This window comes from Chelonia mydas, chromosome 8 (genome assembly GCF_015237465.2).
Source record: "Chelonia mydas isolate rCheMyd1 chromosome 8, rCheMyd1.pri.v2, whole genome shotgun sequence".
Lineage (NCBI taxonomy): Eukaryota > Metazoa > Chordata > Testudines > Cheloniidae > Chelonia > Chelonia mydas.
The window spans coordinates 40,734,056-40,761,275 of record NC_057854.1 but is presented as its reverse complement, the minus strand read 5'-3'; the positions used below and the strand labels follow the sequence as shown (position 1 = coordinate 40,761,275).

Below are 27,220 nucleotides of genomic sequence, written 5' to 3'. Positions count from 1 at the left end.
CTTGTCAGGATCCTGACAGGGTTGGGGCATCAGTCACTCAACACGCTGCATGTCGGTGACATGGTAACGAGGGGAAATTTTGGCCAGTGACATTAGGGCATAACCACTCTTCTTACAAAAATGCCATAGAAAGTTGGTCCAATCAAAGATATTCCCTCCCCCACCTTGTCTCATCAATATCCTGGGACCGACATGGCTACAACAGCACTGCAAACAAAACATGTCATAGGCATTTCCATGACCAAGCAGAATAGAAAGGAGCTCAGATAATTAGGGCTCATAATTATCTGAATGGTCACAGGACCTAGGGATCCTCATGGCTGAGAAACCCCCAGCTCTGCAGCCAGCCAATCCTATATAGCAACACTGTTCACTCATGGTCTTTAACAGAGATGGAAAGTTTCGGCATTCCTGTCTGGCCTTTTGGGTTGGCCCATTATAGAGAGAGGGACCAGACCCAAAGCCCGGGCCTTGTGGGGCCTGGGCCCAGGGTCCACCTCTAAGGTTTGGGCAGGGCTACAGCTGGATATCTGCTACACATGCTCATTTGCCTTTGGAGACAATAGCACTACTTGAAAAATGTTTTAGCATAAAACTCAGGGACAGGAGGAGAGAACAAGTCACCATTTCAGATGGGATTACAATCCTCTGCCCTGCATCAAACTTGTAGTCAATCACCCTGCCAGGCTCTGGACCCATGGCACTTCCACTGTCTAGAGAGCCTGTCTGTTTACAGAGAGGGGCTAGGCTCTGAGCTGGCTGGGGAATAAAATCAGTGGGGTGTTTACTGTCCAGAGTTTAAAGATGGAGGTGGGAGGGGGGAAAGCACATCTGAGTCATTGAAAACAAAGCCAGTGTCTCTGGGGATCTCTTAGGTTTTTGACTTTGGGGCTAGGTGCTCTAAAGTAGTCAGCTGAGTTTGCTTTCTGTGGCTCAAGATGAAAGATTGTGCAATGGAAAATGTTCGGATCAGAGGCATGAAATACACATTACCAATTTTACTGCTTTCCTGAATTAACTTTGATTCTGGCTGATGGCTCACAATCAGGGCTGCACCATGCCTCATGCCACCTGCAGCAGTCATTACATCAAATATGTCTGGTGCAGTAATGAAAAACAGGAGGCTAAGTCTAAGGGGCTGACGGCCTGTGAGGGAAATGGAAATGCTTGATTTCCCTTGCATTCTGGGTGTGCCGCCCTGTGAGCAGAGCCAGAGCTATCTGTGACTGCCAGGCTGCTGGGAGCTCAGGCTGCTGCTTCAAACACTGGACATAAGAACATAACATAAGAATGGCCATACTGGGTCAGATCAAAGGTCCATCCAGCCATCTACCGACAGTGGCCAATGCCAGGTGCCCTAGAGTGAGTGAACCTAACAGGTTGTCATAAATATAAAGGGAAGGGTAACCACCTTTCTGTATACAGTGCTATAAAATCCCTTCTGGCCAGAGGCAAAATCCTTTCACCTGTAAAGGGTTAAGAAGCTAAGGTAACCTCACTGGCACCTGACCCAAAATGACCAATGAGGGCACAAGATACTTTCAAATCGGGGGGGAGCAGAGTTTTTTGTGTGTCTGTCTGTGTGATACCTTTGCCAGGAACAGATCAAGGATGCAAGCTCTCCAACTCCTGTAAAGTTAGTAAGTAATCTAGCTAGAAAATGCGTTAGATTTTCTTTGTTTTTTGGCTTGTAAATTCGCTGTGCTGGAGGAAATGTGTATTCCTGTTTTTGTGTCTTTTTGTAACAAGGTTTTGCTTAGAGGGATTCTTTATGTTTTGAAGCTGACTGCCTGTAAGATAATCTTCCATTCTGATCTTACAGAGTTGTTCTCTTATCTTCTAATAAAGTTCTGATTTTTAAGAATCTGATTGGGTTTTTTGGGTCTTAAAAATCCAAGGGGTTTGTGCTAATCTTGTTTATTCTCAAGCCTCCCCAGGAAAGGGGGTGTACGGGTTTGGCCGATATTTTGGGGAAATAGGAACTCCACGTGGTCCTTTCCCTGTTCTTTGTCTAAAACACTTGGTGGTGGCAGCGTTTTACCTAATCCAAGGGCAAAGACTTTGTGCCTTGCGGAAGTTTTAATCCTAAGCTGGTAGAAATAAGCTTAGGGGGTCTTTCATGCAGGTTCCCACATCCGTACCCTAGAGTTCAGTGTGGGGAGGGAACCTTGACACAGGTAATGATCAAGTGATCTCTCTCCTGCCATCCATCTCCACTCTCTGACAAACAGAGGGACACCATTCCTTGCCCATCCTGGCTAATAGCCATTAATGGACTTAACCTCCATGAATTTATCCAGTTCTCTTTTAAACCCTGTTATAGTCCTAGCCTTCACAACCTCCTCAGGCAAGGAGTTCCACACGTGGACTGTGTGCTGAGTGAAGAAGAACTTCCTTTTATTTGTTTTAAACCTGCTACCCATTAATTTCATTTGGTGGTCTCTAGTTCTTATATTATGGGAACAAGTAAATAACTTTCCCTTATTCACTTTCTCCACACCACTCATGATTTTATATACCTCTAGCATATCCCCCCTTAGTCTCCTCTTTTCCAAGCTGAAAAGTCCTAGCCTCTTTAATCTCTTCTAGAATCACAGAATCATAGAATATCAGGGTTGGAAGGGACCTCAGGAGGTCATCTAGTCCAACCCCCTGCTCAAAGTAGGACCAATCCCCAACTAAATCATCCCAGACAGGGCTTTGTCAAGCCTGGCCTTAAAAATATCTAAGGAAGATTCCACCACCACCTCCCTAGGTAACGCATTCCAGTGTTTCACCACCCTCCTAGTGAAAAAGTTTTTCCTAATATCCAACTTAAACCTCCCCCACTGCAACTTGAGACCATTACTCCTTGTTCTGTCATCTGCTACCACTGACAACAGTCTAGAGCCATCCTCTTTGGAACCCCCTTTCAGGTAGTTGAAAGCAGCTATCAAATCCCCCCTCATTCTTCTCTTCCGTAGACTAAACATCCCCAGTTCCCTCAGCCTCTCCTCATAAGTCATGTGTTCCAGCCCCCTAATCATTTTTGTTGCCTTCCGCTGGACTCTTTCCAATTTTTCCACTCCCTTCTTGTAGTGTGGGGCCCAAAACTGGACACAGTACTCCAGATGAGGCCTCACCAATGTCGAATAGAGAGGAATGATCACGTCCCTCGATCTGCTGGCAATGCCCCTACTTATATACCCCAAAATGCCATTGGCCTTCTTGGCAACAAGGGCACACTGTTGACTCATATCCAGCTTCTTGTCCACTGTAACCCCTAGGTCCTTTTCTGCAGAACTGCTGCCGAGCCATTCGGTCCCTATTCTGTAGCGGTGCATGGGATTCTTCTGTCCTAAGTGCAGGACTCTGCACTTGTCCTTGTTGAACCTCATCAGATTTCTTTTGGCCCAATCCTCCAATTTGTCTAGGGCCCTCTGTATCCTATCCCTACCCTCCAGCATATCTACCTCTCCCCCCAGTTTAGTGTCATCTGCAAACTTGCTGAGGGTGCAATCCACACCATCCTCCAGATCATTAATGAAGATATTGAACAAAACTGGCTGCAGGACCCACCCTTGGGGCACTCCACTTGGTACCGGCTGCCAACTAGACATGGAGCCATTGATCACTACCCATTGAGCCCGACAATCTAGCCAACCTTCTATCCACCATATAGTCCACTCATCCAGCCCATACTTCTTTAACTTGCTGGCAAGAATGCTGTGGGAGACCGTGTCAAAAGCTTTGCTAAAGTGAAGGAACAACACGTCCACCGCTTTCCCCTCATCCACAGAGCCAGTTATCTCGTCATAGAAGGCAATTAGATTAGTCAGGCATGACTTGCCCTTGGTGAATCCATGCTGACTGTTCCTGATCACTTTCCTCTCCTCTAAGTGCTTCAGAATTGATTCCTTGAGGACCTGCTCCATGATTCTTCCAGGGACTGAGGTGTCTTTGAAAAGTGTCCATGCAGTTTGCAGGGATTTCACTCTAGTCACTGTACCTTTTAATTTCTGTTTAACTTACCTCCTCATTTTTGCATAGTTCCCCTTTCTGATATTAAATGCCACAGTGTTGGGCTGTAGAGCTGTTCTTCCCACCACAGGAATGTTAAATGTTATTATATTATGGTCACTATTTCCAAGCGGTCCTGTTATAGTTACCTCTTGGACCAGATCCTGCGCTCCACTCAGGACTAGATCGAGAGTTGCCTCTCCTCTTGTGGGTTCCTGTACCAGCTGCTCCAAGAAGCAGTCATTTAAAGTATCAAGAAATGTTGTCTCTACATTTCGTCCTGAGGTGACAAGTACCCAGTCAATATTGGGATAATTGAAATCCTGCACTATTATTGAGTTCTTTATTTTGATAGCCTCTCTAATCTCCCTTAGCATTTCATCGTCACTGTCACTGTCCTGGTCAGGTGGTCGATAATAGTTCCCTACTGTTATATTCTTATTAGATCATGGAATTACTATCCATAGAGATTTTATGGAGCATGTGGATTCATTTAAGATTTTTATTTCATTTGATTCTACATTTTCTTTCATATATAGAGCCACGCCCCCCCCGCCCCCCTCCACACGACGTGTTCTGTCCTTCCTATATATTTTGTACCCCGGAATGATTGTGTCCCATTGATTGTCCTCACTCCACTAGGTTTCTGTGATGCCTATTATATCAATATCCTCCTTTAACACAAGGGACTCTAGTTCATCCATCTTATCATTTAGACTACTAGCGTTTGTGTACAAGCACTTTAAAAACTTGTCACTGTTTATTTGTCTGCCCTTTTCTGATGTCAGATTCTTTATGTGAATGTTTCTTGTCTGATCTGGCCCATACTTTATCCTCTTCCATCCTCTCTTCCTGACTAAAACCTAGAGAATCTCTATCAATAGACTCTCCTCTAAGAGAAGTCTCTGTCCGATCCACATGCGCCTCTGCAACAGTCGGCTTTCCCCCATCTCTTAGTTTAAAAACTGCTCTGCAACCTTTTAAATGTTAAGTGCCAGCTGTCTGGATCCACTTTGGTTTAGGTGGAGCCCATCCTTCCTGTATAGGCTCCCCCATCCCAAAAGTTTCCCCAGTTCCTAATAAATCTAAACCCCTCCTCTCTACACCATCGTCTCATCCATGCATTGAGACTCTGAAGCTCTGCCTGCCTACCTGGCCCTGCATGGGGAACTGGAAGTATATCTGAGAATGCCACCATAGAGGTCCTGGATTTCAGTCTGTTTCCTAGCAGCCTAAATTTGGCCTCCAGGACGTCTCTCCTTCCCTTCCCTATGTCATTGGTACCTACATGTACCACGACCACCGGCTCCTCCCCAGCACTACACAGAAGTCTATCTAGATGCCTCGAGAGATCCGCAACCTTCGCACCAGGCAGGCAAGTCACGATATGGTTCTCCCGGTCATCACAAACCCAGCTATCTATGTTTCTAATGATCGAATCTCCCATTACTAACACCTGCCTTTTCCTAATGACTGGAGTTCCCTCCCCCGGAGAGGCAACCTCAGTGTGAGAGGATACCCCAACATCATCTGGAAGGAGGGTCCCAACTCTGGGAAGGTTTCCCTCTGTTCCCGTTGACTGCTCTCCTTCTCTGGGCCTTTCATCCTCCTTAACAGCACAGAGGCTGTCTGACCGGAGGTGGGACAAATCTACAGTGTCCTGGAAAGCCTCATCAACTTACCTCTATGCCTCCCTTAGCTCCTCCAGTTCCACCACCCTGGCCTCCAAAGCCCGTACACGGTCTCTGGGGGCCAGGAGCTCCTTGCACCAAATGCACACATATGCCACCTGCCCATCCAACCTTCCCTGCTCTCCCTGCCCCATGTTACCTGTGGGATGGGGGAAAGGGGCTCAGTCCTTTTCCTGTGCATTTCCCCTGCTCGTTTGGCTACTCTCCCTGGCAGTTGGGTAGGGCTTGCTCCCTGTCTGGGCTTGCTTGCTGAGGACAGGGGCCAAACATGCTGGGGGTGGAGGGGAGCCCTGGCTTGCTCTGCCCCTGTCGCCGGCAGCGGGGCCCAGGCTCCTTGACCCCCCCGCTCCTCGCCCACCCCCTCCCCCCGGAACTTCCCCTGCTCCCCGCCCCCTGACCATGACGCCCTGGAGCACCAGGTCTGGTGGTGCTTTAGCCATGCCGCCTGGCTGGAGCTGCAGCCACCCTGCCCAGGCGCTGGGGGAACTGTGACTGCGAGGCAGGCAGGGAGGGAGAAGAGGGGCCAGGGGCTAGCCTCTGCCCCACTCACCGTGCTGCCGGGGGAGTTGGGCTGGCTCCTCTGCAAGCCTGCTCCTGGCAGGAGCTTGGGGGCCAGAGGGAAGGGTGTGGTCTGCGGGCCGTAGTTTGCCCCCCTCTGCTTTAGAGTCTGAAAAGAAGGTTTAAAATTACACTCAAACAGGCTGGTACAAATGCTGGAAGGCATTGCTAATGCCAGTACAGCTGAACCAACAATGCTGTGGGTGGCAATTATTTGATGAAATGCTCTACTGCAGATTGTAGCCATGGTTGTGGCCTATACTTGCAGCTGAAAAAGTTAAAAGCTGGCTTAGCTCCCTCACTCCTGATGCTGTGTACGTTCACAGATTTTAAGGCCAGAAGGGACCATTATGATCTTCCAGTCTGAGCTCCTGCATAACACAGGCCAGAGAGCCTCACCCAGTGACTCCTGCATCCAGCTCTGGTTGAGTCAGAGCAGATCTTTCAGAAGGAGACTCCCCCAATCTAGATCTACAGATGCCAACTGATGGAGAATCCACCATAGCCTTTTGTGGGTCTCCCTCATGGGTCTCTGCACTGTGCATTTCTAATCCTTGGTGCCATCCAGTCTCCCTTCTCTGTAGTAGCCTAACGTGCTTAACCCAATCCTTCCTCTCCAACTCCCAGTCAGCTCAGCCATGTACCCCTGAGGCCTGTGCCCAGAAACCCTCTATTGCCTCAATCAGCGAGGTGGAGAGCCTGGCAGGCTGGCCAAGAATCGGCTGGGATTGAAAGCCCCAGGACTCAATATTGTTCCTATCCCTAGCCTCACAGTTAATCTGCTGGAATGTTTGCACTTTCCAGTCTGCATTAAACTTAGCTGCTTTTCACTTGCATAATGTTCAGAAACATAGAGGGGCCAAGTTGCTTCTAATGTTTACTGCCTTGAGTTACTTGTGACTGATAGTTTTGCAGGGTTATGTAAGTAAAACAGGTCAGTGTAAAGGAATTTGTATTTATAAATAGATTTACTGCTCCTTTTTACACTTCATAACATACAGCCCTGTGTGCTATGCCACCTCAGGACAAAACTCCAGAACATGTTGGGTTTGTTAAAAAAGCCGTACTTTGTTTTTATGCTGAACTGCCACTTTAGCTTAGAATCATAGAATCATAGAATATCAGGGTTGGAAGGGACCTCAGGAGGTCATCTAGTCCAACCGCCTGCTCAAAGCAGGACCGATCCCCAACTAAATCATCCCAGACAGGGCTTTGTCAAGCCTGATCTTAAAAACTTCTAAGGAAGGAGATTCCACCACCTCCCTAGGTAACACATTCCAGTGTTTCACCACCCTCCTACTGAGAAAGTTTTTCCTAATATCCAACCTAAACCTCCCCCACTGCAATGTGAGACCATTACTTCTCGTTCTGTCATCTGCTACCACTGAGAACAGTTTAGATCCATCCTCTTTGGAACCCCCTTTCAGGTAGTTGAAAACAGCTATCAAACTCCCCGTCATTCTTCTTTTCCGCAGACTAAACAATCCCAGTTCCCTCAGCCTCTCCTCATAAGTCATATGTTCCAGTCCCCCAATCATTTTTGTTGCCCTCCGCTGGACGTTTTCCAATTTTTCCACATCCTTCTTGTAGTGTGGGGCCCAAAACTGGAACAGTACTCCAGATGAGGCCTCACCAATGTCGAATAGAGGGGAACGATCACGTCTCTCGATCTGCTGGCAATGCCCCTACTTATACATCCCAAAATGCCATTGGCCTTCTTGGCAACAAGGGCACACTGTTGACTCATATCCAGCTTCTCGTCCACTGTAACCCCTAGGTCCTTTTCTGCAGAACTACTGCCGAGCCGTTCGGTCCCTACTCTGTAGCGGTGCATTGGATTCTTCCGTCCTAAGTGCAGGACTCTGCACTTGTCCTTGTTGAACCTCATCAGACTTCTTTTGGCCCAATCCTCTAATTTGTCTAGGGCCCTCTGTATCCTATCCCTACCCTCCAGCGTATCTACCTCTCTCCCCAGTTTAGTGTCATCTGCAAACTTGCTGAGGGTGCAATCCATACCATTCTCCAGATCATTTATGAAGATATTGAACAAAACCGGCCCCAGGACCCACCCTTGGGGCACTCCACTTGATACCGGCTGCCAACTAGACATGGAGCCATTGATCACTACCCGTTGAGCCCGACAATCTAGCCAGCTTTCTATCGACCTTATAGTCCATTCATCCAGCCCATACTTCTTTAACTTGCTGGCAAGAATACTGGCAAGCTTGCATCTAATTAGTTGTTAGCATTGTTTAAACAAAGGGCTTTTGAAAACTATGATTCAGAACAATTCAGGACGTATAATTTGGAAGCAACAGAGGGGGAGAAAGACTTGGGTATATTGGTTGATCACAGGATGTCTATGAGCTACCAGTGTGATGCAGCTGTGAAAAACGTTAATGTAATGCTTGGATGCATCAGGTGAGGTATTTCCAGTAGAGACAGGAAACTGTTATTACCACTGTACAAGGCACTGGTGAGAACCCATCTGGAATACTGTGTGCAGTTCTGGTCTCCCATGTTTAAGAAAGATGAATTCAAAGTGGAACAGGTCCAGAGAAAAGCTACTTGCATGATCAGAGGAATGGAAAACCTACCTTACGAAAGGACACCCAAGGAGCTCGGCTTGTTTAGCCTAAGTTAACGAAGGCTGAAAGGAGATATGATTGCTCTCTACAACTACATCAGAGACATTAAAAACCCTCTGGGAGGGAGAGGAGTTATTTAAGTTAAGTGCCAATCTTGGCACAAGAACAAATGGATATAAATAGGCCTTCAACAAGTTTAGGCTTGAAATTAACAAAGGCATAGCACAAGTCACGGGAGGTGACAATACCGTTCTACTCGACACTGGTTAGGTCTCAGCTGGAGTACTGTGTCCATTTTCGGTCAATGCTGTATAGAAAGGATGTAGAGAAACTGGAAAGGATCCAGAAGTGAGCGAAAAAGATGATTAAAGGGATGAAATACAAGCCATATGAGCAAAGGCTATGTTTAGTTTGGAAAAGAGGAGATTAAGGGGACACGACAGCAGCCTTCAAATACTTGAAAGGCTACCATAAAAAAGATAGAGAAAAGTTGTTCTCTCTTGACACAGAGGGCAGAACAAGGGTCAATGGGTTCAAACTACAGAACAAGAGATTTAGATTAAATCTCAGGAAAAAATTCATAACTAAAAGAGCAGCAGGACAATGGAACAGACTGCCTAGGGAAGTTATGGAAGCTCCTTCACTGGAGGTGTTCAAAGAGAGGCTGGATAGCCATCTGTCTTGGATGGTTTAGACACAACAAATCCTGCATCTTGGCAAGGGATTAGACTAGATGACCCTTGTGGTTCCTTCTAACCCTATGATTCTATGATTCTAATATCTACGCATGTTTCTTCTGAAGTCTGTAGAGTTGAATTCTGAAGTTGCAGGAGGGTTGATGTGGTCCTGTGGAGGAAAAACAGCAATAACAATGGGAAACAACCCCTTTTTCTCCTTCATGACACTGTCTCCACAGAGCTCCAGTTTAGGAGACTTGCTAGCAAGGGTTTCCTCAGAGGGAGAGCTCAGGGGCACTGACTGAAACACTGTCTCCTGAAATCAGCATTTGATCTTGCTGCAGTACTGACAGACCAGGAATTTCTGAAGGCACGACCAAACTCCACGTAGCAAGCTTGCAGATCTCTGAGGTCTTTCTGCATACTAACTTAATATATAGATGAAGCTAAACAGAAATAAACCATGCTTAAACCAAAATAAGTGCATTTACAAACAAAGTGGCACCATGGTTACAAAATGGTTTAAAAAACACACTATTAGTTAAACTAATGCAAGTGTGTGCGGACAAGGCCTCAAAAGGCCACACCATGACAAGTTGCCGTGAAAGCTGCCATTCCTCTGGTTAAATGGGCCTGAGTCACTCAGCTACAGAGCACTAGGCAATTGGTAAGATGACAGAATAGGACTCAGGAAGGCTGGTCGTATGCTTGGCGAGGACAGCCTCCTTCGATGACTTTGACCTCCTTGTAGACAGACTCACTAAAGATCTGTCTGCAGAAATTGTATCTGGGAGGAAGGGAACACAGGAGAACACACCGACTGCTCACAGAACTCCTGTGTCAGGCCATAACAACAACAACATGAGAAAAGCCTGGAGAAGGAACATCAGTTGCCGCTATGATCCAGCAGCAGCATCCAGGATCCAGAAGCTCTACCGGTTAAACTGTCCTAAGGCTATGAGAGAGATCCTCGACAGGCCCTCATCTTACTGAGCAATCCCATCTGAGAGATTATTCTCGAACTTCAAGGGTGTGTTTGACCTCTTAGCTCAGAACGACACGCAGCTTTCAGGATGCCTTCATCCACCACCCTGGTTGACTGTGCAGGGGACCTGGAACAAGACTTTACATCATAGAATCATAGAATATCAGGGTTGGAAGGGACCTCAGGAGGTCATCTAGTCCAACCCCCTGCTCAAAGCAGGACCAATCCCCAACTAAATCATCCCAGCCAGGGCTTTGTCAAGCCTGACCTTAAAAACTTCTAAGGAAGGAGATTCCACCGCCCCCCTAGGTAATGCATTCCAGTGTTTCACCACCCTCCTAGTGAAAAAGTTTTTCTAATATCCAACCGAAACCTCCCCCACTGCAACTTGAGACCATTACTTCTCGTTCTGTCATCTGCTACCACTGAGAACAGTCTAGAGCCATTCTCTTTTGAACCCCCTTTCAGGTAGTTGAAAACAGCTATCAAATCCCCCCTCATTCTTCTCTTCCGCAGACTAAACAATCCCAGTTCCCTCAGCCTCTCCTCATAAGTCATGTGTTCCAGTCCCCTAATCATTTTTGTTGCCCTCCGCTGCACGTTTTCCAATTTTTCCACATCCTTCTTGTACTGTGGGGCCCAAAACTGGACACAGTACTTCAGAAAAGGCCTCACCAATGTCGAATAGAGGGGAACGATCACGTCTCTCGATCTGCTGGCAATGCCCCTACTTATACATCCCAAAATGCCATTGGCCTTCTTGGCAACAAGGGCACACTGTTGACTCATATCCAGCTTCTCGTCCACTGTAACCCCTAGGTCCTTTTCTGCAGAACTGCTGCCGACCCATTCGGTCCCTAGTCTGTAGCGGTGCATGGGATTCTTCCATCCTAAGTGCAGGACTCTGCACTTGTCCTTGTTGAAACTTATCAGATTTCTTTTGGCCCAATCCTCAATTTGTCTAGGGCCCCCTGTATCCTATCCCTACGCTCCAGCGTATCTACCTCTCCTCCCAGTTTAGTGTCATCTGCAAACTTGCTGAGGGTGCAATTCACACCATCCCCCAGATCATTAATGAAGATATTGAACAAAACTGGCTGCAGGACCCACCCTTGGGGCACTCCGCTTGATACTGGCTGCCAACTAGACATGGAGCCATTGATCACTACCCGTTGAGCCCGACAATCTAGCCAGCTTTCTATCCACCTTATCGTCCGTTCATCCAGCCCATACTTCTTTAACTTACTGGCAAGAATACTGCGGGAGATCATGTCAAAAGCTTTGCTAAAGTCAAGGAACAACACGTCCACTGCCTTCCCCTCATCTACAGAGCCAGTTATCTCGTTATAGAAGGCAATTAGATTAGTCAGGCATGACTTGCCCTTGGTGAATCCATGCTGATTGTTCCTGATCACTTTCCTCTCCTCTAAGTGCTTCAGAATTGATTCCTTGAGGACCTGCTCCATGATTTTTCCAGGGACTGAGGTGAGGCTGACTGGCCTGTAGTTCCCAGGATCCTCCTTCTTCCCTTTTTTAAAGATGGGACTACATTAGCCTTTTTCCAGTCATCCGGGACCTCCCCCGATCACCATGAGTTTTCAAAGATAATGGCCAATGGCTCTGCAATCACATCTGCCAACTCCTTTAGCACTCTCAGATGCAGCGCATCCGGCCCCATGTATCTCTGCTCGTCCACTTCTTTCTTCACAGAGGAGTAATGACCACTTACTAAGACCAAAAACAGATCCCAGGAAAAGATGGCATTCACTATAACTTCCTGAAAAAATGAGATCCCGGCTGCCTGGTATTAACTGCCATCTTCAACAAATGCAAACAATTCTGCCATATCCCCAGCTCCTGGAAGAAATCTATGACGGTACTCATCTAAAAGAAAGGCGAAGCAAGATGACCCCAGCAAATGGAGACCCATCTCTCTCTGTTCCACCATGTACAAACTGTATGCTCATTCAGACACTGCTTACAATCAGAAGCAAGCTCTGCACAACCAGGACACACCAACTCGAAGTGGCACCAGCCCCTGCCAGAACAACAGATGCAAAGCCTGCAGACATATCTCCAAATACGCTCTCCCCCCAAGCACACACCTTTCAAGATCCATGGGTCCTACACATGCCTGTCACAATATGTGGTGTATTTCATCCCATGCATCAAATGTCCCAATAACAACTATGTGGGTGAAACCATACAATCACTACGATCTCGAATGAACTCACACAGAATAGTGTAAAGACACTATATTACCCGTGGGCGAACGCCTTTCACAGAACTCAGAGTAACAGCCGTGTTAGTCTGTATTCGTAAAAAGAAAAGGAGTACTTGTGGCACCTTAGAGACTAACCAGTTTATTTGAGCATGAGCTTTCGTGAGCTACAGCTCACTTCATCGGATGCATAGCTATGCATCCGATGAAGTGAGCTGTAGCTCACGAAAGCTCATGCTCAAATAAACCGGTTAGTCTCTAAGGTGCCACAAGTACTCCTTTTCTTTTCACAGAACTATCACTCCATATTTGACCTCAGTCCTTATCCTCAAATGAAAAAGACACTGGTTTTATGGCTCATTACAACAATTTGTAACCTATTAACCCTTCTTTGACTTATGACTGCAGTGAGGTTAATTGCCAAGTTCACTCTAAGTGGGGTTCGGAAACATGTGTTCACCTCCTATGCTTGACAAGCTGTCCCATATTGTGGTTAGCTGTGACACTCTGGTTACCTTTTCCAGACTGAAGAAAAGCTCTGTGTAGCTCGAAAGCTTGTCTCTTCCATTTACAGAAGTTGGTCCAATAAAAGATATTACCTCGCCCACCTTGTCTCTCACATACTAATTTAGCAGAGAGAGGTCTAACACAATCCAGTGGCTGGAAGTAGACGCTAGACAAATTCAGACTAGAAATAACAGTCAGGGGAATTAACCACTGGAACAATTTACCATGGGTCATGGTGGATTCTCCATCAAGGAACTTTTTAAATCAAGTTTGGATGTTTGTCTAAAAGAGCTTCTCTACTTCAAACAGGAATTAATTCAAGGAAGTTAAGAAGCCAGCAAATTAAAGCAGTATGGATTGGATGAATGAACTATAAGGTGGATAGAAAGCTGGCTAGATCGTCACGCTCAACGGGTAGTTATCAATGGCTCGATGTCTAGTTGGCAGCCAGTATCAAGCAGAGTGCCCCAGGAGTCAGTCCTGGGGCCAGTTTTGTTCAACATCTTTATTAATAACTTGGATGATGGGATGGATTGCACCTCCAGCAAGTTTGCAGGTGACACTAAACTGGGAGGAGAGGTAGATGGACCCTATCGCTACCCTCTAGCATAGAGTGACCTAGACAAATTGGAGGATTGGGCCAAAAGAAATCTGATGAGGTTCAACAAGGACAAGTGCAGAGTCCTGCACTTAGGACAGAAGAATCCCATGCACTGCTACAGGCTGGGGACAGACTGGCTAAGCAGCAGTTCTGCAGAAAAGGACCTGGGGTTTACAGTGGACGAGAAGCTGGATATGAGTTAACAGTGTGCCCTTGTTGCCAAGAAGGTTAATGGCATATTGGGCTGCATTAGTAGGGGCTTTGCCAGCAAATCGAGGGAAGTGATTATTCCCTTCTATTCAGCAATCTGGAGTACTGCATCCAGTTTTGGGCCCCCCAGTACAGAAAGGATGTGGACAAATTGGAGAGAGTCCAGTGGAAGGCAACAAAAATGATTAGGGGGCTGGGGCACATGACTTATGAGGAGAGGCTGAGGGAACTGAGCTCATTTAGTCTGCAGAAGAGAAGAGTGATGGGAGATTTGATAGCAGCCTTCAACTACTTGAGTTCCAAAGAGGATGGAGCTAGGCTGTTCTCAGTGGTGGCAGATGACAGAACAAGAAGCAATGGTCTCAAGTTGCAGTGGGGGAGGTCTAGGTTGGATATTAATTAGGAAAAACTATTTCACTAGGTGGGTGGTGAAGCACTGAAATGGGTCGCCTATGGAAGTGGTGGAATCTCCTTCCTTAGAGGTTTTTCAGGCCCGGCTTGACAAAGCCCTGGCTGGGATGATTTAGTTGGGGATTGGTCCTGCTTTGAGCAGGGGGTTGGACTAGATGACCTCCTGAGGTCTCTTCCAACCCTAATCTATGATTCTATGATTAAGTGCTATAGTCTGTGTTATACAGGCCACACTAGATGATCACATCACACAATACTCCTAACTTTACAATCTATGAAACCCACAGTGGGGTTTATATTCCCAGACTGGACTGGAGTTTGGAGCAATGCAAGCTCCACTGAAGGTGAGGGCTCTGGCTTCTCACAGCTTAGGTGTCTGTCTGTTGAACCAGTACAGTTCTCCCCAAATGTAGCTCACTTGCAGCCCATTTTCTGTTTAAATTTCTGCAAATGTTCTCATTCATACTATGCTCAGTAGTCTAGACAATGTTTCCATCGGAAGAGTTGCTATGCACTATCAAATAAGTCTTAAACATAGCAGTGCTACTGTAAGAGCTATGGAGACTAAAAATACACTCATCCCAAGAACATATCAGTGGTTCCAAAATGTTTACAAATGGGACAGATTTGTCTTCTATGCTGTATTGCTTGAGGCAATGGAGAAAGTATTATTTGCTTTTTGAGCCAAATCACTTTTCTTTTAAAAAGCAGGATGCTTTTGAGCCCATTTCCAGAAAAATTACTTTCAATGGCCTTACCTAAGTAGTAAAGCTTAACTATCCATCAGACAGCAAGATGAGTTAAAATGGACCCTTGGAGTATTCAAGTAAAGGTACTGTTCCTTCCCAGGTCTCCTTGTGTGTCTCCCACTGAACGCCATGCTAAGAAAACAAACAATGGGCCAGATTGCTGGGTCTGATTAAGATGTGCTCAGCACAGGGCTTGGGGCTGCCACCTTTCCTCCCCTCAAACCCTGGCCCCCAGCACACTGGCTGCAAGGGTCTCCTAGGTACTGCATTGCTAGCTGGTGATCACGACCATAGCACTCATGAGCTGGCCACAGCCCCTTCCCACCCACCAGCACTGTGCCAGAGCCTCACAAACAGCTAGTGAACTGACTAAATGAGCGAGGAAGAAGTTTAGATGCAAAACTACCCAGTTACATTTTTAATCAAACCCTTTATTCAGGCTAGATTTTTTGTTTGGTTTGAGGGTTTTTAAAAACTGTAGTTTTTGGCCTAGTCTAATAAACTGGTGTCGTAATCAAAATGGTGAGGCAGGGAAGGGTCAAAGATTGGGAATTGCAGTCTCCCGTGACTGTAGCTGCCCTGGAAAAGTTGGGTAGAGTCCTAAGAGCACAATAACTCCTTCTGAGGTCCTCCAAGGGTGCAGAGACCCTCCTGTGTGTAGTTCATGTAGCTAGGCCATGGTTGCATTTCTGTGAACTCCTGCTGTGAACAGTTCAGCAGTGATGTTTTCAGAGCTGCAGCAGTTTGGGGGGAGACAGTGCACAGGGCTGCAGGGGGCAATGAACAGTCATGTGAAGGGGGCTTTAGCAGGGATGGGGAGGGGTAGTAGGGTTGTTGCCGTAGGGGATGGGTTCTGTATTGCAGATGGGAAGGGGATTGTGTCTCTAGGCCAAGACATCAGTGCTAGAAGGGCACTTTTGGCACAGTTGTCTGCTTCCCAGTGCACAGAGGCAGCTGGGCCCTGGAGAGTCCTCCAACTCCAGAGTCCTGGTAGAGAGCACAGTCCTTCACCCCAGCTGCCCCGCCCCCAAATAAACATGTTTTTAACAATTGTTCAGTGAGAAAAAAATCTGCTGGATAAAGAATGCTGAACTTGAGCAAAGGCGGCACTCCACTCTCCAGTACAGCTGCCCGGGAAATGCAAACACACTCAAAGCCCGCAGGCTCAGATTCACCCCCACCCCTTCCAGGAATGAGATGTTACATGAGAACAACTGGGAAGCCAAATTCCCAGAGATTCCCTCTTGGGGTTGTAGTACATGGACCATGAGAATAAGGGATTCTATCAGCCCTTGAACTTCAGCAAGCTTCTCATGCTCTTCCGCGATGCAGCCTGTCACAGGGGACATGGACGTGGGAGAGGGAACATTTCACAGGAGGTTCTGTTATTTAAAATGCCAGCATTGTGGTGGACGGCAGAGATTACACTGTGGCATTTGTCACAATAATAATGGTCCTTTAAAGGATTCGTAGGGCCAGGCAATCCTGTTGTGGCATATCCTGCCAGATTTTGCAGCCTCAGGTGGGAGACCTGTGAGAAGCCCTGGGGAGCTGTGTGAGGAGTAAGTAAGTGCCCTTTCCCCCTGAGCTGGCACCTGTAACAGCACAATGACTCCTAATGCCAGGTTGTGTTTCAGGTGAAAGCTGAGGACCTGTCACTAAGGATGTTAGCCCTGGCACACTGACTGGATTTCTGAGGCTTATTACAGTCTGACAGTCAGATCCCAGCAGCCAGAGTGGGATGGAGGAGACCTGGGAATATTTCACACTGTAGTGAGGATGGTTGGTGGAATCTGGAAAGCTCTTCTTTAAATACCTGGGACATGGCATCTGACCATGGGGATATATGTTTAGTTCTAATTCCTTTCATACTGTGGCACTGACATGCAATGACTCCCAACTGGCCCTCCTTGGACGTGCCTTGGAGTCTTCTGCAGGAGATCCTTTGGAGGTTCATAGCAGGGAGTGCTAGAATCCAAGTCATGGGCAGGGAGGACTTGGTCGAAGTAGTGGCAGAAATCTGCTTTAGAGAAAGACTAGAGCCAGGGCTTAGGACCAGTGGTCTCAGCCAACCAATGGCAGTGCCTGAGGGGCTGGAATCCAAAGACTGAAAAAGGCTGTTATACTCTTTCACCATCATGTTTGTCTTAATCTTGAGAATTGTCTCCAACAGTTTTCTCAAGGCAGAAAACTCATGTCCAAGCCTCCTCATTTGCTCCACAGTCCATTTATTTTTTGTGCTATTTAACAGCGTGACCTCATTATGGAATTATGCTTCATTTCACTACAGAAATAAAAACCTATCACCGCTACTAACAATGGGCTGCAAACCACAAAACAACTGTAAAAATGTATTTGCCACCTAGAATTTAATATTAGTAGGAATTATGTAATCTTCAATTTAGAACATTTGCAAATATATTCAGACAGGTTAGTCGGACTCAAACTTAGAATAAGAATGAATGGCACAACCAGAATTTGATGTTACAGAGATGGCGAAGGCAATTTCAGAAAGTTAGGACAAAACTTTGCTCTTTGATCTGTAGAACAGACCTCAGCATGATATTCTGTACCACTGATGTGCATGGAATGGCATGCATGTAGGGAGAGTATAATGTAGTACTGGCTGTGTTGTGATGCTGGCAGACCAGGTGCCAGTTCATGCCAAGGTCCCCATGTCTCAACTGAACACTGACAGATGCATAGATGGAATCTGTCTGGTTCACTTGTGGGTTAATATTCATAGATCAGGTATTTGAATTATAGGAAAGTGTGTAGTGTTTGGACTCTGTTGAATGCTTGTGAGTTGCTGACTGCCTTAAGCTTACTTGTACTATCTGTATTCCATATTGTAATGTAATACCTGAGTGGGTGAAGTGTGAGCCTCTCTGACTATATGAATCATCATATAGGAGAGGGACATAAATTAGTGTGAAGAGCTGCTCTTCTATAAAAATTGCTATGTCCCTCGCAAAATAGCAGACCCATTGATACCAGATCGGCTCTAGAAACTCCCTACATCTTTACTGAGAAACGATCAACAAAAGGACTAAAGGCTCTTGTTCTGCTCTCCTCCTCATGAAGATGAGTCATACAGGTGGACTCCTCCCACCAGCTGAGTTTGCAGCTCAGAGGACATGGCAGAAGGGGGATAAAAACCCGAAACCAAAGGAACTAAGGACCTCTGTGCTGCTTGGTCCCGGGGTAGGCAAGGAGTTTCTAGGCATAACCAAGAGATCCCCAGCTAAAGGACGAATAGAGCTTGTTGATTATAGAAGCCTATATTACTTTTTGAAACCGAAGACTGTAATTCATTTGTGTGTCTATGATTTCTTGCTTTAACCTTATAAATAACTCTTTAATTTCCTTTTCCTATTTATTAAATCTTCATATAGTTTACTATTGGATTGGCTATAAGCTTTGTCTTTGGGGTGCGACCTAAAGCACAACTGACCTGGGGTAAGTGACAGGTCTTTTGGGATTAGGAGTAACCTGAATATTGCTGTGATTCTTGGTATACGGGCCATCTATCACAGAGATATGCTCACTTGGGTGGCAAACAGACTGGAGTACCCAAGGGGACTGTGATTCTGCGCTAAAGCTGTTAAAGTGCCTGAGGAGTTTTCACTTAGTGCAGGTGGTTGGTGAAATCCAAGTTTAGGACTCACAACCAATTTGTGATTTGTGCCTGGTGTTTATCAGTTTGCCTTGACGTTGGTACTTGTGCTCTTGTATTACCATTGGGAGTGTCACACTGGCACTTCGGGTTAAAGTGCCTAGAGAATGTGCCTAGAGAACAGAATATTGATAAAAAGATCTGCTTTGCAGTTCTGAGAGCAGAATTTGGCTTCATATGGAATTATATCCATATTTACAGTTAATATCATGGATTTTTTTTAATCTATTTAAGGGATTTTATAGTGTCCTTATCCATCAAATGGAAAAACAAACTTGTGTAATAATCCTAGATTTGCATCTGAAACACTAACTCCGCAGTTCAATTAATTCATGACTCACTTTTTACCCCCTTTGTGTATGGTATGTTCCTAAGTAAATTCCATCCCTGTATAGGGAAAACTAACAGCACCACAACTTGCTTGTCAAACTACAGTAAAAACCATAATATATTCTCTTTTGTATTAACAAAGGGGCGGGACGCACAGCAGTTCTCCCTGAATACATGACAATGGATTGCTTATTTAGCAATTTAGGAAACCAACGCATTATGAAATATTGTTGGGGAATTGGCCTTTATGATCTCATTTCTCTATTATTTCCTTTCTAACTACATATGAACTCAAGTGACACAGATCAGTTACTTTTGTGCACAAAATACCTGAACCACTTTTTTCAGGCTTTTTCTTATTAATCTTCTCCTTTCCCATAAAATACAATACACAATACCAGCAAATGCCTAGGATAAGCAAATTGTTTGAAGAGAATACAATCTGTCTGGAAGCTCCAGTCAAAGGTGAATCCAATCCAGGATCTATTTTGATTGAGGTAATGCAGGAAACTGCTACAGTTTTTTTTGTCAGTTATGCCTTTTGCACATCTTTGTTTAGTGCAAAGATGGAAAGTGGAACTAGAAACTCCTGAGGCTCTTTCACAGTGTGACCAGAACCTGCATGGGAAATTCCATAAGAAAGCCCGTTCTTGTGCAATTTCCATCCCTACTGCTAGATCAGGGCTTTGGATAAGCATATGACTGTTGGGATACATATATGGACTGAACAGAACCACTAGGTTACAGTAGGACCGTACTAATGCACACACTGCTAGGCCATCAGTGTATAAAGAAAATGGCAATCTCTCTCCTCTTCTCAGCCAAGGCTGTAGTGAAATATCACCGACAGCTAGGAAAGCATGGTTCTGACTCCTCTCCAAAGCCCTTCTGTCTCCCAGTGGGCAGTCTGTACAGCTGAAAGGAGTTTTAAAGCCTCTAAGTGTCTTCGGAGCACATATCCCACTGAAAGTCACTGAGAGTTGTGCTCCTAAATCACTTATGGGCTTTTGGAAATCCCGTCCCGGGAGTCTTGGTGGGAGCTAGAAGGGCTGGGACAGCTCTGCAGGCACGGTGAGCCACAGGGACTTTTACCCCTAGCTCTCCCGTGCCCTCCCCCACATCCCACTGTCTCCTCAGGTCCTTACCCCCCATCCACAAACAGCTATTGGCTTCCTCAAACCCCAGACTCCAACACGGCTCCCTCCTACCACCCTGGGCCTTTCCTTCTGGCCCTCGCACATGTCCCCAGCCCCATCCACCTCTACCATCCATGCCCCAAGCTCACCTAGATTTCCATCTTCCCATGCTTCCTCCTCGCTGGCTCCTCCAAACCCCATATGGTTCCAGTTCTCCATCAACACCTCTCACCCCATGGTGTCTCTAAACCCCACTCCTCACATCTCTTCAAGGATGATAGCTTTCTCAGTGTTCCGCACACCTCATGGTCCAAAACCATTGCTACCCCTCCAGCCCATCTCCCATAAGGCCCTAGTTCCTCTGCTTTCTCCAGAGCCCATAGGCCTCCTGATATTCCTGTGTTAGCTTGCCAGCCTGTCCTGAGCACTGCTCAGCATCGTATGAGCCTGCTATTGAATCCACAGTTGGAAACAGAAAATATAGAGGAAAGCCTTCCATAATTTCTGTTTGCAAAGTGAGTCCCAGACACACGCTAGAAGGCACAGACCTTCCAGTCTGGGGCCCAGGTGGGTAGCTGTGCCAAGGAGTCCTGGGGGATACAGACTAGGGTTCTGTGTGGAGAGGGAAAGATTAATTGTCAGGGCCTAAAAGTAGGTGGGGCCTATTAGCCTCCTAGGAAACCAGCCTGCAGCAGATTAAAAGAAAGAGGCACTAGCTGCTGGGAATAGCTGAACTGCCAAGAGGCACCGTGAGGGAAATCAGCTGCTCCTAGAACGACATGCTGCTTCAAACCTGAGAAGAAGAGAACTCTGGAGCCTGTTTGGGAGCTCTGTCTCACTCCTGAAGGTTGGAAATAATTGGATGACTTTGTTTGCTTGACCCTGAAGGCAGAGAGAGATGGAGACTTTATTTACTTAACCCTGAGACAAGGGAACTCTGGGAGGAGGTTTTTGTTTTCCTTTGTCATTTGTGTGGGTCTGTTTGGCTGACGGACCATTCACCCACAGTCTAGAGCCTAAAATATGGAAGTGGCATTAGCAAATGGATCTAAGTTGAAAGGACATTCAGAACCCACAGTCTAATTCAGTCATCACCATAGTCCTTGCTACTAGTTACTTGCTATTGGTTATTCACTGTTTTAATTGGCATTTTTAAAGATTTAAGAACGTTTTCAAATCATGCATCATATCACTCTGATAAAGAATGCTGACAAGAAAGGGTAGAAGGAATCAGGATTGGAGGCTGCTCGGCACAATCAATCAGATGGCCTGTATAAGATAGTTTGTTTTTATCAAGTTCACAGAACAGCCATACTCTCAGCAGCCCATCTGGTTGTGAGGCTGAGACGGTTTTGCATCCCATTGCAAGTGGTACTCATGAAACGACAGATAACAAGAGCACAGCTGCTCCGAGAAGCATTTCAAAGGCAGAGTGAAGACAAATCCCATTGTGTAGCAGTGGAACATGGACATATCCAGTATGGTCCAGTATGACGTGCGGCCACTCTAACTCCATAGCACCATACATGCCAATCCCTGGGAAAAAAGATGGGAAATCTTATGGGCATCTGATGACCTGTTCTGTCCTTTGCTCACTCCATGTGCCCCTTGCTCTTCTCCTCCTCCTACTGTCATCCTCTCTGTTTACACTCTCCTTCCAGGAGCTTCTTGGATCCATTGATATGCTGTGACTCTGTTGCTGATATTTGCACTGAGCTGTGTGAATCAGCTCCCATATAAACATCGCGTATCACTAATTTCCAAAATGTACATCTTTCCTCTTCTCTTATGCAGGATTTTGTTTTTTTGGGGGTGGGGGGTGGGAGAGAAGAGATAAGAGGAGGTAATACAACCTGCTTTGGTTTGGGGTACTGGATGGCTGAGGGGCCTGACAACAAGATATAACTTTTTCACCTCTGATCATTGAGGACCAACAGACACTATCATCTGAAGTCTATATGGCACCTTCATGGGAAATGACTTGGAAGTGTGCAGTCCAGTCTCTCCTGGGCTGGTGTCCATATAACAATCTGCCATCATATCTGACACTAATGGCACCCCTTAACTGATAATCAGCAGTGATGCCAAGGACTGAAGAGAGCATGACATCCCACCTCCACTCGCCTCTAGGCATGCTCACTCCAGATCAGCACTGAGGCACACTGGCAGGGCAGTGACGCTTGCATATGGCTGCCTTTACTGTACCTGTTCTGAGTGGAAAACCCTTCCATCTCCAGGACTGCCAAGAAAATACTTATCACCAGTACTACATACACTTACCAGCAACGTTCCTTCTCTTGTATGTGAGGCCTACCTACTGGCTTTAGGCCAGTGGCCATGGCTGAGTGGAAGATGTGGAGGTATTGCTCAGAACAGCAGTCTCTAGAGTCATGTCAGATAGCTCAGCCAAGCTCCATCACCGGAAATCACACTGGAGCAGCTCAGTCATTCTCTGCGAGGGTGCAATGAGTACTACTGTGTGCCAGCTGTGTTCCACTGGCTAGCATGGGGAGGATGTGGTGATGGGGACAGGACCCTGCTCTTATCTTGCCTCCTTTGTGGAGGTTAGAGCCACCAACAGTTCTACTCACTTGCTCAACGACGGGGAGTGTAGGATCCTGGGCCCTCTTCCCCACACTGTGACTGACGCAGGGCCACTCAGTCAATCACTATACATCTACCTGCTAATTCTTTTAAAAGCTAAATGTTTGGTTTCTGGAGCACAGTTCTGGGCCAAGTTGTGGATTCAGTGGCTGCAGAATGCAGGGACCCTGGATGCTAAACAGAAGGATCAAATAGCCTCCTAGGCCACCCTAATGCTCTTGGGAAGGGCCGTAGCTAGAGGCAAGTGATACTCTGCTGGTATCTGTTGCTCTAGCAACTTTGCTAGTAATTTCTGGGAAAATCAGATCTGAGAGATTCAGAGATGTTACTCACTGGTGACAGATCTCTTAACCCTTTGAAGGGTTCTTGTGAAAATTTGGTACATCAAGGGGCCTGGATAAATAGGAGCCTCCTGAAAGTTGCTATCAATCTTTCTACACACTGGTATGTGTGATTCCTAGGAGACATTATTTTAATCCTATTAGAGTGGGAATGAAACTAAGGACAACGTTGGTGTTGAAATGGAATGCTGCTGTTATATTGTCCCCAAAACAGAGAACTGGGTGCTGACAAGGACACACCATTCAGTTCAAACCTTACCAAGTAAGGGTAACACTTTGATTGTACCATCCCGAATCTGCTGCCTCCCACTTGATTGGCACGCTCTAACCTACATGGACTATGGGTTTCTCTGTATTCCAGTCTGCTCCATTCTGAGGTAGCATGCACATACCTGAATGGGACAGGAGCCAACATGGTGCCCTAGGGCCCCCCCAAAAATGCTCATAATCAGGTACGGATGGGAAGCCCATAGTATCGGTGGGGCCAGCTTTTACTTGTGTGGTCACAAGGAAGTGTGGAACTTCAGGCTGCTGGAAGGGACGGGGAGGGGTGTGCCGTTGCATTCTATATGATTTTATAAAAATATGCTAATGAGTGTGAATATAATGTAACTTGAATATGCTACATGCAAAAGGTCTCTTGTAAGGTATCATTACAAAGCTTATAATCTACTGAGTGTGGTCATCCTATTTGTATAAATGTATCACTCTTGTACCTGAAACTAGAAATATAACTCTGAGGTCCTACTGTAGTTATGCAAAGTGTGGGCCATTAATGGTGGTTTGGAATCTTAATGGCTCCCATTAACCAGGATAATTACCTGTAGATAGCTCTGTTTTACTTGTAAGTCTTCCTGTATACCTGTGGGCTGGCAAGTGGGTAATGAAGTCTTACAGTGACATGTGATCATGTCACCTGAACTGGAATCCATCTTTAACCTGGTGCTTTTCCATTGAGGTGGGGTGGGAACCCAGAGGGACAAAGGATTCCCACCTTATGCAAAAGATATATAAGTGGGTGGAACAGAACAAAAGGGGCTGCCATCATGAGAAATCCCCTAGCTACCACCTGAGCTGGAACAAGGGCTATACCAGGGGAAAGGATTGTGCCCAGACTAGGAAGGTGTCCAGTTTGTGAAAGAAACTTATTGAAACATCTCTGAGATTTTATCTGTATTTGGTTTTATCACTGTACTAGACTTAGACCTGCGTGTTTTATTTTATTTTGCTTGGTAATTCACTTTGTTCTGTCTGCTACTACTTGGAACCACTTAAATCCTACTTTCTGTATTTAATAAAATCACTTTTTACTTATTGATTAACCCAGACTATGTATTAATACCGGGGGAGGGGGGGCAAACAGCTGTGCATATCTCTCTATCAGTGTTATAGAGGGTGAACAATTTATGAGTTTACCCTGTATAAGTTTTATACAGGATAAAGTGGATTTATTTGGGGTTTGGACCCCATTGGGAGTTGGGCATCTGAGTGTTAAAGACAGCAACACTTCTTAAGCTGCTTTCAGTTAAGTCTGCAGCTTTGGGGCATGTGGTTCAGACCCTGGGTCTATGCTGGAGCAGACTGGCGTGTCTGGCTCAACAAGACAGGGTGCTGGAGTTCCAAGCCTCTCCTTCTAGTGTCACTGCATGGATATGGGAGAAACTCCCAAAGAGAAGCCCTCCCTCTGTTCTTCTACATGTACACAGGAACTCCAGAAATACGGGCTGCACGGCAGAAATGAGATGGTCACAATCGTCACACAGAAAAGAACATGCAGTTTCTGGTGATGAATTGAAAAAAGCAGAAAACATGCCCTTCAATGTAGGCATCAGAGGATCAAAAATTAAAGCCAAAGGAAAGCACGATCCACTCCTTTATATCATCACCAGTCCCCAGCTCAACAATTCTCATTTCCTGACCAGCAGAGCAACAACGTCACCCAAAACACAAAATGCTCAAGTCGACAGATTCACAGATTTTAAGATCAGAGAAGACACCATTGTGATAGCAGAGGCCAGAGAATCTCACCCATGAAGCCCATAACTTCTGTTGAGCTACAGCATAAATTTTAGAAAGACATCTAGTCTTGATTTAAAGACTTCTGCAGAATCCAACACACCCCTAGGTAACAGGCCAACACCTGAAACATCAATATGAGAGGTGGTAGAAAAAACAAATAAAACAGCAACCAGCTGGATTGCTTCAGATCCCTGCACAGGACTGTTGCTGTAGCAGATACCTCAGCACAGTGATGTGTGCAAAGCTAAGGCAGACTGGTACCAAAGGGGGAATCTGGGGAAACTGGGAGACACAAAGTACCGTCCAAATCAAGAGAGCACGGATTCATGGCTAATGCATCAGAACGAAGACAGAGATCACTGGAAATAATCAAAAACTTTACGTCAAAGAACAGCGATGAAAAGTTGTGAATAATCCTGGGAAAAAGAACAGACTCAGCAGCGATGGCATCCTGCTAAATGGCAGTGTGCCCTCGGATCAGATGGGTGATAAATCTGCTAAAGAGTACAGCCCCGTCCTAGTCAACTCATACCTACCTGACAAACCTGAAAGGCATACCCACCCTCTTCCATTCTGGCAATGCTCCATATGAGTCCATAGGACTGACGTGCTGTAACATCTTTTAAATTGTGATCCCCTGGTTGCTGGCTTTGCTTGTGCCCAGGCTGTCCTGACAGTCACAGAAAAAAAAGTGGTTTGTAACTGTTGTTCTTCAAGATGTGTTGCTCATGTTCATCCCACGCTATGTGTGTGCATGCCGCGTGCACAGTTGCTGGAGATTTTTCCCTTAGTGGTATCTGTAGGACTGGCCCTCGCACCCCCTGGAGCTCCATGCACATGTGCCAGTATAAGGGGTGCCGCGCCCTCTCAATTCCTTCTTGCTGATAACTCCAACAGGTAGGAGGGCAGGTCATGGAACGGACATGAGCAACGCATCTCAAAGAACAGTTATGAAAGGTTAGTAACTGTTTTTATTTCTTTGAGTGCTTACTCATGTCCATTCCATGCAGGTGGGCTCAGAGTTTATGGATGTGCTGTACTGCAACACCACTCTTCTGAAACTGGCATCATCATTTTCTGGTGATGGCATAAAGGGATGTGAAGGTATGAACGGACGATGATGCAGATGTCCTGGACTGGTATTTGCGTGAGAAATGCTGCTGATGAAGCCTGAGCTCTCGTGGAAGCAAGCAGTCATGATGGCTGGAGGTGGAACCTTCTCCTGCTCATAGCAAGCCCAGATACAGGCGGTTATCCAGGACGAGATTCTTTGGGATGACACTGGTAGTCCTTTCATCCTTTCCGATACTGTTAGAAGGAGTTGCGTAGACTTACAGAAGGGCATAGTCCTCTTGATATAGAAGGCCAGGGCCCACCTAACATCTAATATATGGAGCCGAAGTTCCTCAGCTGTCTTGTGAGGTTTTGGAAAGAAGACAGGCAGAAAAATGTCCTGGTTGTTGTGGAATTGCGACATCACCTTTGGCAGGAAGGCCGGATGGGGGCACAGTTGGACCTTGTCCTTTAAGAACACTGTATAAGGGAGTTCTGATGTCAGGGCTTTGATCTCTGAAACCCTTCTGGCCAAGGTGATCGCCACCAGGAAGGCAACCTTCCAAGAGAGGAACAGTAAGGAACAAGATGCTAACGGCTCGAAGGGAGGCCCCGTGAGCTTCGACAAGACCAGGTTTAGGTCCCATGAGAGAATTGGGTAGCGAACTTGAGGGTACAGTCTTTCCAAGCCTTTGAGAAATTTGTCTGTCATCTCGTGGGAGAACACTGATCTGCCCTGCACTGGAAAGTGGGAGGCTGAGATGGCTGCCTAGTGAACCTTAATAGATGAGAGAGCCAGACCTTGATGTTTTAAGTGGAGCAGATAGTCCAAGATAGACTGCAGAGAAGACTGAGATGGAGAAA

General features: G+C 46.2%; 1 protein-coding gene across 12 annotated transcripts in view; it reads right to left on the bottom strand.

The window, feature by feature from the left end:
• The window catches only part of ATF6 (activating transcription factor 6), a 386,674-nt gene that overhangs the window by 42,638 nt on the left and 316,816 nt on the right, over nucleotides 1–27,220 (bottom strand). The window contains exons 16-17 of one of the 12 annotated variants that reach the window (XM_037907735.2): nucleotides 21,734–21,875; nucleotides 18,142–18,199 (exon numbers count right to left, since the gene is read on the bottom strand). The exons of the other annotated variants lie outside the window; for them this stretch is intronic. Coding sequence (XP_037763663.2) covers nucleotides 18,157–18,199; nucleotides 21,734–21,875 — 185 coding nt within the window. The 3' untranslated portion in view covers nucleotides 18,142–18,156. Of the gene's footprint in view, nucleotides 1–18,141; nucleotides 18,200–21,733; nucleotides 21,876–27,220 lie in introns of those variants that run through there. 12 annotated transcript variants of the gene reach the window in all.